The sequence below is a fragment of the Cervus canadensis genome, chromosome 2 (genome assembly GCF_019320065.1).
Source record: "Cervus canadensis isolate Bull #8, Minnesota chromosome 2, ASM1932006v1, whole genome shotgun sequence".
NCBI lineage: Eukaryota > Metazoa > Chordata > Mammalia > Artiodactyla > Cervidae > Cervus > Cervus canadensis.
The window spans coordinates 25,128,538-25,141,595 of NC_057387.1; the positions used below are offsets into that span (position 1 = coordinate 25,128,538).

General features: G+C 41.4%; 1 protein-coding gene across 1 annotated transcript in view; it reads left to right on the forward strand.

Moving 5' to 3' along the window:
- VTCN1 (V-set domain containing T cell activation inhibitor 1) overlaps positions 1–10,119 on the forward strand; it is a 64,719-nt gene extending 54,600 nt beyond the window's left edge. The window contains exons 4-6 of the mRNA XM_043459729.1: positions 273–551; positions 3,666–3,835; positions 9,830–10,119. Of these exons, the coding sequence (XP_043315664.1) occupies positions 273–551; positions 3,666–3,790 (404 nt within the window). The 3' untranslated portion in view covers positions 3,791–3,835; positions 9,830–10,119. The remainder of the gene's footprint in view (positions 1–272; positions 552–3,665; positions 3,836–9,829) is intronic.
- Positions 10,120–13,058: the final 2,939 nt, after the last annotated feature.

A 13,058-nucleotide genomic window follows, 5' to 3' on the forward strand; every position in this document is an offset into this window, starting at 1 on the left:
TGATCACTGGAGCTCCTCTTACACGGAGAAATTTATTTGTGTAACAATTACATCTAGAACGTAGGTCCTCGGAGTTTGTGATATTGGCCAGAATGTTGTGATATATAGCAATATTGTGAGCAAATCACTTTTTGCATCTATGATACAATGAGCCATACACAGCCCACTGGGAAAGTACTGAGTCACTTCAGTGTCTTTGTTGCAAGACCTAGCACCTCAAAGACTACACTGTCTTATCGTCCAAGCTTGACATCTGTCCTTTTGACCTGCAGCCTTCAGCATCCCAGAGGTGAACGTGGACTATAACGCCAGCTCGGAGAGCTTACGATGTGAGGCTCCCCGATGGTTTCCCCAGCCCACAGTGGTCTGGGCATCCCAAGTTGACCAGGGAGCCAACTTCTCAGACGTCTCCAACACTAGTTTTGAGCTGAACTCTGAGAATGTGACCATGAAGGTTGTGTCCGTACTCTACAACGTCACAATCAACAACACTTACTCCTGTATGATTGAAAACAACATTGCCAAAGCCACAGGGGATATCAAAGTGACAGGTGGGCTCCTTCACACTTGTGGTATGAATGTATTGCGGTTATAATCAAGTATAAATTAAAATTTAATTTCTTTAACAGATAAATTATGTACCAGGGCACAGAAAGTTTCACTGAGACCTCAATCACAATTCCAGTTGAGACTGCATTATGTAAGAACAAAACTAATACAAAACTATTTATGGCCTATAGGGCAAAGCTGACAATTAGTTTTCATTTGTATGCCTTCTTACTGCCTGGAGAGCAGTGTTTAGGATTCTGAGGCCCTGTCTAACTCAGAAGGATTTCTTTGGTAAAGCAGTATCTAATAAAAAAAATCATCTACATGAGAAAAAGAGAGCTCTTCCACTATCCTGTGGAACAAATTGATGACTGTACCAATTAGAACACTTTTAATTGCCTATAACACAAGACAAAACCAACTCGGGCCCAAGCTAAAAGGGTATTAGGATATCTCATGAAACCAAGGTCAGGAAGTACAGTATGACTTTAGGAGCAGCCGGAACCAAGAACTTAAATTCCATTGGTATTCTTTGTCTCTCATTTCTAGTTTATTCTCTAGTAAATTCTAATTTACTCTTTTGTTTTAGTCTACAGGGAAAAATATGGTTGCCAAGAGCTCTTACCTGTAAAAGTCTCTTTCACTCAAGAGAGTAACCAGACTGAAGGTCAGTCCCTCAGCCTGACTCGACATTCCCCGAAAGGCTCAACTTCAGTCAGCTACCTGTACTTAGACCAATGAGATAGTACCTGGATGAAAGGCCTTCCCAGAAGAGAAGGGAGAATGAAGTGTTAGGCATTTAAAACAAGGAGTGTTAACAAGAGTATCTCAGTTTAGATCTCAATTAAAAGCTCCAAACTACATAACGAATGCTCCTAATAGAAATGGCAATAACTGAACAAGCCACAGAAATTGAGCACAGCTTTTTTTCAGTGAGCAGGTTCTTTTTCAGCGCATGCTTATTGGATACATTAGAACAAGTGCTCCATATACCAGCACTAGGACTATATACAACTTTTAGAAGTGTGACATAGCTCAAAAATCAACATAAACTAACATAACTCCTTTTTACCACGCACAGGGTAAGTTTTTAAACAACTGAATGAGCCTGTGGGGTTTATATCCTGTGTTCTCTTATTGCTAACTGGGGTCATTCATTCAACAAGTATCTATTGAGTGCCAAACACATGAAAAGCAATTTGTTAAGTCCTATGAAACACTAAGATGAATAGCACAGTTGTCATAAGAGAAGTTAATCAGGGTGGATACGGCATCTAGGGGAAAGAGTTATTATGAGTACAGTGGCTCAATAGATGAGAAAGAGTTCAAGCTGGGTTTTGAAGGGGAAAAATGACTTTAATAGACTAGAAAGGCATGAAGTCAGGAGCCTATATCAGGTCCGGGCGAGAAATTACAAGGATCTTAACTGGGGCAGTGACAATGGGAAGGAAAGGGGGAAGAATCAAAAGTTAATGAAGAAAATAATCTACAAGCCTTGGTGACACAAATGTGCAGGACAAGAGAAGGAATAACTTGAGAGGGGTCTGATATTTCTACCCAGATTGCTTAGGAGGTTAGTAATGCTACCAACAACAACAATAATGAAAATGTAGGAAAAGCAACGTGTTTGGGAGGAAATTAAAGATTTTAGAGGGGCTGTGTTGAAAGTGTCCACTGCGTACAAAGGCAGAGATGTCCGGTGCTTAGCATAGGACCCAGCACATGACAAGTCTGGGGGAGGCTGCTTCATCCCTACGCCACAGACTTCTTCCACGGGAAGAGACCTCTACCACCAGTGTAACCCTTCTAGTCTCTCTCTTCTCCCTTCTTTCACTCTTTCTCAGAGGAGGAGGAATTAACTCACCCCATCAGTGAGTTTATCAGGGGAAGCATAAGTAGCTCAACACAAGAGCTGAGCTGCTTGTGTTATTCTATAACACAAGGAATTATGTTCCTTTCTCTCTAGCTAACCAGAAATTAGCTCCTCTGAGTCATCAGGTTTCAGGGGCAGGATTTGCCCTTGCAGGAGAAAGCAGGCCCGGGTCTTAAGATGCCTGCAGCCCACTTCCCTGCAGACAAAGCCTAATTCTTTATTATCAGCTTTATCAAGAACAAAGGTGATTTTAGTCTTCCAGTTGCCTCACTTTTTTGGTCTTACTCATTAACTGGTTCAGAGCTCAGTGGGGGAGAGGGTGTTTATTAGACTCCTTTGAATTCAAACAACAGGCACTCAAAAATATTTGCTGAATATTACATTTTTAAACTGACATACTCTAGTAACTATAAATACAGATGGGGAATTTAGGACAGAATTGGGGCTAAGGAGGTGGATTTAGAAATGATCAACTTAATGGAAGTAATGTTTATCAGGCTTGAGTGGGCTTACTGTTGTTTTTTATAGCTCATACCTATTGAGTGCTTACTATGGGGCCAGGTTCTGTTCTAAGTGTTTATACGTATGAATTCATTAATCCTCATAAGAACCCTAAGAAGTTGATTATTATTTTAGCCCTATCTTATAGATGAAGAAACTGAAGCACATATAGATTAACTTGCCTAAACTTGCCTGAAGTCACACAGCTATTAAGTGTCAGCGTTGAAATGGACTAAATGACATTGGACTATCTAGGGAGAAAATAGAGTAAAGAGTAATTTAATTCTTCACTTTTGCCTTTCTCTACTTCAAAATGAGAACAATATTTTCTCATTACTTGGTGGCGCTGTGATGAAAGCAAATGACACAGAACCTGTAAAGGTCACCGTCTAGAGGGAAAAAAATGTGTCTGAAACCAAGGACTGGCGGTAGCTGTTGGTTTAGCCTATTTTTTATTTGGTAACCAATAGCAATCTGTTTATTGGCATCGTTTTTCATTTGGCTGAGTGCTCACTGGACTGGAAGAGAGAATGGAACATCTCTCAGGAAAGGGAAAGCTCTGCTTTTAAGCTAATTACAGAAAGGTGGAGAATGGGTTACAAAATTCCCCCCAACTTAGGGCACAAGTTATATTAGGAACAACGTGTTCTGCTTTGGGGGTACTTTTCTCTGTTAACCAGCCACATGAAGAAGACATCACCTTTTCCTCTATGATCCTGAACTTTTTTCTCTTCCTTTACAGACTCAGAGATTAAGAGGCGAAGCCACCTACAGCTGCTGAACTCAAAGGCTTCCCTGTGTGTCTCTGCTTATTCTGGCATAGACTGGGCACTCTTGCCGCTCTGCTTTTATCTGATGCTAAAATAACAGACCTTGGTCACACAGAAACATGCAAAGTCATTCGTATGACAGGTGAGATGAATCACAAATGGTGTTGGGGATCCTCTGCATATGTTTGTGCTTGTGTCCCTATCAAGAATCAAGCAGCCCCCAGCCTCAGAGAGAAACATTAATAATGTCAGGGCAGCAGGCACTATTTCCACTGCTATTGTAAAAGGTAAGCATTTGTTAACAACGAGTATAGACCTCATTGACAGACTTACAGGAAAAGCAACTCTATACAATTCAAATATTTGTATAAATTCAAACACCTTTTCATTTATTGAGTCATCCTTGAAGGAAAACATCTTACTGGAGAGAAAGAGATATTTGGCCCTGATTACTCTGAATTGCACAAAGAAACATGGGCATAATTACATAAGCAGCTTCTCCCCACCCAGCAATGCCCACCCCCCAACAAAGCCCCTGTGGACTAGAGACTTGACAAGGCGCTCACCAACTAGCCTTCCTGCTGAGACTTCCCGCTGTTCCTTCAGTCCTTTGGCTCTAATTATTGGTAGGACACTTCCTCCTAAATATTCTTCTGCATGCAGACTTTGCATACACTGCCGAGTTATGAAGTCACAGTCAACACTACCCCCTTACTCAGTGACCACCACCATGCACCAGGCTCACAACCTTAGAGCTATTCTTGTCCCCCATCTGTCCTCAGGTCAATTTGATCCCAAGCTGTACAGTCCTTGCCCATGTCTTTCAGACTACCCTAATCCAGCTTCATCATTTTATGCCCCAACTAGTTCTAGAATCTTGTATTTATCTTACTCTCTTTCAGGTGATAGGAAACTCGGTGCCAGAATAAAAAAATTCAGATGCTATTTTCATCGTAGCATTCCTTTACTCTGCAAGCTAAAGTGACTCTCAGGGCATTGTCACATCAAAGTTAAAGTCCTCAGCTCTGCGGTCACAGTTCTCTAGGTTTTTCTTCCTAAGGTTCCTCCTTCTCTCGGCTCTCTACTACTGCCCTCTGTCCTTGCTCCCTGTGTCTCCCTTCTTGGAAATCTCTACTCTATGGTAATTCAGGCCCACATTTCCTTCACCCATTTCCTAATGGTCCTCTTATTTCACATCACCTTGGTGAGCCTGTATAATTTGTAATACCTTACACTCTCTAAGGCACATATATTCTTTGCCTAGATAAGTCCTCAAGGGCAGGCAAAAATCTGTTAGCTGCTTTGCTTTTTTGAGTATGGTTAAAAAAAAAACAAAAAAACATTTATTTTTAAAAAATAGTGATTGAATTAAAAATATAATGTTGTATACATGGATAAGGTAGTACATGGATATTATAAAAATTGCAAAGATTACAAAAATTGCAAGTAATTAAATTAGAGGAAACCCTTTCTTTTGGGGCTGCTGTGGGGATCAGGTCAGATCATGTTTCCTGAGTTAAGCTTGTTTTGCCATAAACAACATGCTTTTGTTGTATAGATTTTTGTTTGCACAGATTTTTTGGATTGTGTTTTCATTTTCATTTATCTCCACGCATTTTTTTTTAATTTCCTCTTTGATTTCTTTATTGACTCATCGGTTGTTTAGTAGCATGCTCTTTGGGCTCCACATGGGGGGTTTTTGGTGGGCTTTTTTTTTTTTTTTTTGGTAGTCATTTTTCCTTATAGTTGACTTTTAGTTTCAGAGCATTGTGATTGGAAAAATGTTTTTATATGATTTCAATTTTTAAAATTTTACCAAGGCTTGCTTTGCCGCACAGCAGCACGCGCTTTACCCTGGAGAATGTTCTACGTGTGCTTGAAAAGAATATGTATTCTGATGCTTTCAAATTAAATGTTAGATAAATATATATAAAATCAGTAAGGAAACACTAGCCTGAAATGACACATTAGACCAACTGGAGACTTTACACTGTCTGGATGATCTGTCCATTAATGTAAGTGAGGTTTTAAAGTCCCCTACTATTACTGAGTTACTGCTGATTTCTCCCTTTCCATCCATTAATATTTGCTTTACGGATTTAAGTGCTCCTATGGTGGGTGCATATATATTCGCAAGTGTTTTATCTTCATCTTGGATTGATTCCTTGATCATTATATAGTGTCCTTGTTTCTTATAACAGTCTTTGTTTTCAAGTTTATCCATCTGATATAGGTTTTGCTATCCTAGTTTTCTTTTGATTCCAACTTACATGGAATATCTTTCTCCCCCTCACTTTCAGTCTCTGTGTCTTTAGATCTGAAGTGAGTATCTTGTAGGTGGCATACATACAGGTCTATCCATCCAGCCACTCTATGTCTATTGATTGGAGCATTTAGTCCATTTAAATTTAAAGTAATTATTGATATGTATATTCTTATTGTCATTTTTTGTAATTGTTTGGGGGTTCTTTTTGTTAAGGCTTTTTTGCCCCTTTCTTCTTTTGTCGTCTTGTGATTTGAGGACCATCTTTAGTATTATGTTTGGATTCCTTTTACTTTTCTGTGTACCTAGCATAAGTTTTTGGTTTGTGGTTACCATGAGGCTTTTAAATAGCAATAAAATATACAGATGATTGTATTAAGCTGCTGATCTCTTAATTTCAAAGTACAACTCTGCATTTGGGCTCTCCTCCCATCTTGATTACTGTTTTTTGACATCACATTTCACATCTCATTGTTTTATGTATCCCTTAGCTGCTTACTAAAGATATAGACGATTTTTACTGCTTTTGTCTTTTAGCCTTCCTACTAGCTTTGTGCATGATGTGATTTCCTACCTTTATGTTTGCCTTTACCTATGAGCTTTTTCCCATCATACTTTTCATGTTTCTAGATTTGGCCTTTTCTTTTTAATTTAGAGAAGTTCCTTTAACATTTCTTGTAAAGCTGGTTTGGTGGTGCTGACCTTTGCTTGCCTGTGAAGTTGCTGATATTTCCATGGAATCTGAAGGAGAGAGTCTTATTGGCTAGAAGTTTCTTGGTTGTGGGTTTTTCCCTTTCACCACTTTAAACATATTGAGCAATTCCCTTCTGAACTGCAGAGTGTCTGCTGAAAAGTCAGCTGATAGCCTTCTGGGAGTTTGCTAGTATGTAATCTGTTGCTTTCCCCTTGCTGCTTTTAATATTTTTTTCCCTTTAGATTTTGCCATTTTAATGACAATGTGTCTTCATATGTTCCTCTTTGGCTCCTGCTTGGGGCTCTCTGCACTTCCTGGACTTGGATGTCTATTTTGTTTTCCAGAGTAGAGAAGTTTTCAGCTATTATGTCTTCAAATATGTTCTCAGTCCTTTTCTCTCTCTCTCCTCCTTCTGGGACATGACTATTAGTGCACTTGATGTTGTCCCAGAGGTCTCTCAAACTCTCATTTCTTTTCATTTTTTCTTTTTTCTGTTCAGCATCAGTGATTCCCACTACAGTCTTTCAGTTCACTCATCCATCACTTGCTCTAATGTTGATTCCTTCTGGTGTATTTTTCACTTCAGCTATTCTATTCTTCACCTCTGTTTGGTTGTTCTATATATTTTCTCTTTGTTAAAAACCTTTAACTTCTCGCTTTTTGTGTCTCCCTATTTCTTTGATCATCTTTACAGTCACTACCCTGAACTCTTTCCCAGGTAGATTGCCTAGCTCCACTCGGTTCTTCTGAGGTTTTATCTTGTTCCTTTGTCTGGAACATCTTCCTGTCACCTCATTTTGCTAAGCTGTTTGTATTTTTATGTATCTGGTAGGTTGGTTACATTTTCCCACCTTGGAGAAGTGCGATTTTGTAGGAGACCTCTTAGGAGTCCCAACAGCACACTCGCCTCTCATCACCCAAACTATATGCTCTTGAGTACTTTATATGAGGGTTGCATGGGTCCTCCTGTTGTTGCAGGCTGGCTATGTGGGAGGTCTAGTAGGCTTGGTTGGCCCCTGGTCCAATTGGCATCCAGGCTATCCACATGAGTTGAGGCTGCTAGCTACAGAGGCAGCTGACTATGGAACCTCAGGGGGACCCAGGGCTAGTGTTGGGTCACGGATGGCTGGAGTCAGGGTCCAAAGAACTCTGGTAATGTTGTCTGGTGAGTGAGAGCAAGGGTGTCAGTGCCAATCTACCAGTGGGCAAATCTATGTCCTGGAATCTGGTTGCAGGGCCCAGAGCTGGTCTTGGATTGCTGGGGGAGGGGGTAGGGGCACTCCTGATACCGTTGGGACCAGGGTCTGAGTGTCTCAAAGTTTGTGTTGGCCTGCTAGAGGGCAGGGCTGGGGCCCATCTGGTTCTCAGGGCAGGGTCTGACTTGCTGGTAGGCAGGCTAGGTCTGCAGGCTTTGGGATTGTGGTTTTTTGCATGTAGTGTCTGCCCCCTTGTGGTTGAAACTGGCCCAGACGCTAGAACAGGCTTCCTGGAAGGCAGCATCCAGGCCCAGAGGATTCTAGGGCTGGTACCTGCCCACTGGTGGATGGAATTAGGTCCTGGGCCCTCTGGTGGGTAAGGCCACATCCAGAGGCAGCTATGGCCTCAGGTAGTCTTAAGGCACCCAGTGTGCTGATGGGCAGAGCTGTGTCTCTGCCCAGTTAGTTGCTTGGCCAGAGACACCCGAGCACTGCTGACTCTTACAGACTATTGAGTGGGGCCAGGTCTTGGTGCTAATGAGCTACAGGCAGAATTTCACACTGGCGTTTGTCAGTGTCCACATGACAGAAGCTCCCCAGAGTGGCTGCCATGAGCAGCTGTATTCCCAGGGTGATGTGCAATTGCTTCCTACCTTTCTGGGAGGCTCTCCAGGATCAGTAGGTAGGTCTGACCCAGGCTCATATCAGATTACTGCTTCTGCCCGGGTTCCAGAGCATGTAAGATTTTATGTGCACTCTTTAACAATGAAGTCTTTCTTCCCCAGCTCTTTTGATCTCCTAAAAGTAAGCCCCGCTGGCCTTCAAAGCCAAGTGTTCTGGAAGTTTATCTTCCTAGTGTAGGACCCCTGGGCTGGGGAGCCTGATGTGGAGCACAGATTTCTCACTCTTTTGGGAGTACCTCTGCAAGGTAATTATCCTCCAGTTTTTGGGTCACGCACCTCGGAGTAGGGGACTTGCCTACATCATGAGTCTGCCTCTTCTACCTGTTTCATTGTAGTTCCTTCTTTACGTCTTTAGCTGTAGAACTTTTCTGGTAGACTCCAGTTTTTTTCAATGGCTGTTCTGCAAATGGCTGTGATTTGGTGTGCCCATGAAAGAAGATGAGCTCAGGGTCTTTCTACTCCACCATCTTGGCTGGGGATCTCTCAACCTGCTTTTCATTTTTTCTCTTGTTCTCCAAACACTATGGTGCAGTGTACAGAAGAGATTTTTTTGTAAGGAAACCTACCAGTTTCCATCATTTCCAAACTCCGTGGTTGTCACTGGAGGGAGGTTTCTTTGAGGAAACTATCCTTTGAGGATCTCATTAGAAGGAACCCTTTCTTCTTTCCTTGATTCTCATGACACTGTAAATGAGTTTTTAATATACTACAACTAGATAATCTGACCTATAAAGTATAGCCTATTCATCTTTATCTTGTATTCCCTTAGAGCAGGGATTTGCAATCTTTTTTTTAAATAAAATAAGACATACATGAATATATGTTCACATGCAGTATGCAAAGAGTTATATACTGTCACCTGGTTAGCTATAGCTTCACTTCTTTCTCTCTAGAACTATAGGGGGATAACCTTAAATCATTTTTTTAAAAATAAGTGAAGAGATCATTACTTGAGATACACATTATAACTGATGATGACACTTCAGGTCACACACATTCCTTGGTTGAGAACTCAGATAGAAGTCATCTTTCTGCTTCCATCTAGGAGCTTGCCCATAGCTCCTCTCTCAGTTTCTGTTTGCTGTGAGGATGATCCCCTTTTTTAAGGGGAGACTCAAGTCATCTCATTTCCCCTAGTAACCCATGACACCATGCAGCCTCAATAGAATATCATCAAAATACAGAAAAACAAATCCATTCCTGAACAAGAAATATACTCATACAGTGGAAGGGAGACTTTCAGTGTTTGATAAGTGTTTGCTGAATGGTTGTAATGGTATCTTATTGCTATTATTTTCAGAATCCCAGGAATCTGCAGAACTATTTCACCACAAGATATGACCTAGTTTTATATTTCTGGGGGGAAATGAATTCATGTCTAGAACTCAGGAGTGAACAAATAAGATCAAGAAGCAAAAAGAAGCCAAAAGCAACCCACAGAAGACTTCAATATGAACAAGATAAATTTATCTTCAAAGACATATATTAAAAGTTGAGAAATAATTCATCTGAACTAGAGAAGTGTATTAATACTACCAAGTAAAATGCATGTGGGACAAGTGTATCCCCATATCTCAGGGACCTCACCATCCCCACCCAAGAAGTAAGATAATAGGATATTGCATCTCTTTTGTCTCTGAATCTTCAGCTATATTGCTGTGATGGTGCTCTGAGGAAGTTTCTAGAAAGTTCTGATTGCACTATATTCCATGTTTTATAATCCACAAATTAAACTGTAGTGGATTCAGTTAGAAGTTGATAATGTACCGCCACTTCACAGTTTAGAGGTGGCTGCATTTTAGCGGGCTTCCCGGGTGACTCAGACTAAAGAATCCGCCCGCAGTGTAGGAGACCAGGTATGATCCTTGGGTTGGGACGATCCTGTGGAGAAGGAAATGGCAAACCACTCTAGTGTTCTTGCCTGGAGAATCCCACGGACAGAGGAACCTGGAGGGCTACAGTCCATGGGGTCGCAAAGAGTTGGACACGACTGAGTGACTAAGCATGCACGCATACATTTTAATGAAGGGTCAAATGATTCACTTTTCAATGCAAAAGTGCCCTGGCATCTCCTCCCACCTGACAAATGCCAAGAAAAACATGTAGAAAATGATCATAATTTGAACATAAAAAATGTAGTTGGGTGACACTGATTTTCTAAACTATGTCAGCACCTTATTTTTAAAACAAACTGATGCTATTTTACTTCTCAGATGACATTTATCCTTGAATGGTCCGGGGAAAGGACCTCTCATCTTGACCGTGTGTGATACTAGGTTATCATAAGATTTGAGGCTTCTTCTTTATATCCTGATCAGACAGTGATCACCTCAGTTTTCACCAGCATCTAGAGCAGGGGGACTCCACCAGGTGATTCTGTGCCACCCCCAGAGGCACTCGAAAATTTTGGAGACAATTTTGTGGTCACAACGTGGGGGTACCACTGGCATCTGCTGGACAGGACCCAGGGATGCTGCTCGACCTCCTGCAATGCACAGGCCGTCCATCTACAACAGAGAATTACGCAGCCCCAAAAGTCAGTGGGGCTGAGATTAAGAAACTCTGACGTAGAGTAGAAAAGTATCTAGAAAAGAGGGAAGCAAACAAACCTGTTTGCCTCCTAAAATTAGGCATTAGCTTCTGTCTCTCTGGCTGCTGCCTCAGCACAGAGAGCCAGAACTCAGTTTCAGGCAACCAGGAATTCCTGATGGGACGACCCTCAGCTGGTTGGAGCTTCCACTTGCCTTTCCTTTTTTTCCTACTCTACAAACCAAGTCTGGTGAGAGTGTTGCCTGATTTTCATCCCAAGTTCTCTCACTCTGAATTTAGATCTCAGGACTCTGCCTAGTCAAAGTTCAAATTAAGGCAACAAAACCATGTAACTTCCTTGAAGCAGAGACTTCCAAAAGCAAGGGCAATGAACCTTTGAAATGAGGCCCTGAGAAGTGAAGCTCTGATAGAAAAGATGTTTGGTTTCTAACTCCCTCCCTGTATTTTTCACGTGGCGCATACTGCCCTCCCTGGCACTTTGGACCAATTGTGCTTATATTACATTTTGTTATAGAAAACTTGACTTTAAAGTTCTGACCATTCAAGAGAAGGATTAAATATACATTTCCTATGCTGCTGTCTGCCTAGTTTGTCAAAGAACATTAGTTTAAGGGAAAATGGATAAAAAGCATGAGATCAGGTTCTAAAGATTAGTACTTAGTACATAGCAGACCTTCAATAAATATTTGTTGAATGAATGAATAAATGAATGAGTGGAAATGATAGGAGCCTATGAACAAAGGCAAGGTGACTTGGTCTAGTTTCTAGTTTTCTTAAGGAAACTACATTAGGCTTTACCAGCCTGCCAAGTCTCCACCTGGGAATATACAGTAGGCTTGAGGCAAATCTCCCATTTGAGGGAGAATACATATCAGTGCACAAACCCATTTCCCTAGTATCAAAAAAAAAAAATCTGATTTTTACTACTCAGGAATTATTAAACTCTCAAATCTTAGGAGGTGGAAGGACTTCAGAATCCTCTTTCCTAGTCCTTTCACTTTTCAGATGAAGATCCAGAGGCCCAGGGTAAAGTGTGGGTAATTAGCTATCCTCAGGCTATATAATTTGCCCAAAATCATACTAGTAGTTGGTAGAGGAGTAAAATATTAAAAAAATTTTTAATTGCCAAAGGGCAAATTCCCAGGGGACTTTGAAATATCTCTGCTGCATTCCCAGCTTGTTCTCAAAGGTCTTCTGTAGGAAGAGAATAATGCTGGCCCTTGTGGCTCAGCAGGTAAAGAATCTGGCTGCATTGCGGGAGACCTGGGTTCAATCCCTGGACTGGGAAGATCCCTTGGAGAAGGGAAAGGCTACCCACTCCAGTATTCTGGCCTGGAGAATTCCACAGACTATACAGTCCATGGGGTCTGCAAGAGTCGGACATAACTGAGCGACTTTCACTTTCAAACTCAGAGAGTGAACTGAAAATGCAACCACTCCCAGCCCACGTTGTTTCTTCGGCCTTGTCTCTGAGTACACGGTGTGTGCGGATGCATCAGACAACAGATGCTTCGTATTACCTGAAGTACAAAGGCAAGGATACAATGTACGCCACATCTAGGGAAGCTCAACTCTGGATGCCAAAAGCTAGAATATTTCCGAAGTATAACAATTTGAGGGAACAAGTCAAACTTGGAGAATTATTGGCTACCAGCTATACCCAGATTTGTTATAAGTGTATACTGACTTCAATCTCTTCATTGTTAATTGGGGGATGGGATATGCAGGGGGTCATTACTGCATAGTAAGGCTTCTATTAATGAAATTTGTAATTCCTAATCTCCCTTCAGCTGGTAAGTCTCCTAACAGCCAACTGGCTACTCTAATTCACACTGTCCCAATATATGCCTGAGCGCCTTTCTCCTTCTAACCTTGTCTTATTCCTTTTTTGACATCAGTCATCCAGGAGTTTCAGTATGCAAGCCATGAGTAAAAACTAACAGTCACAAAAACAGAACCTGAGAAATGCTCTCCTTTAC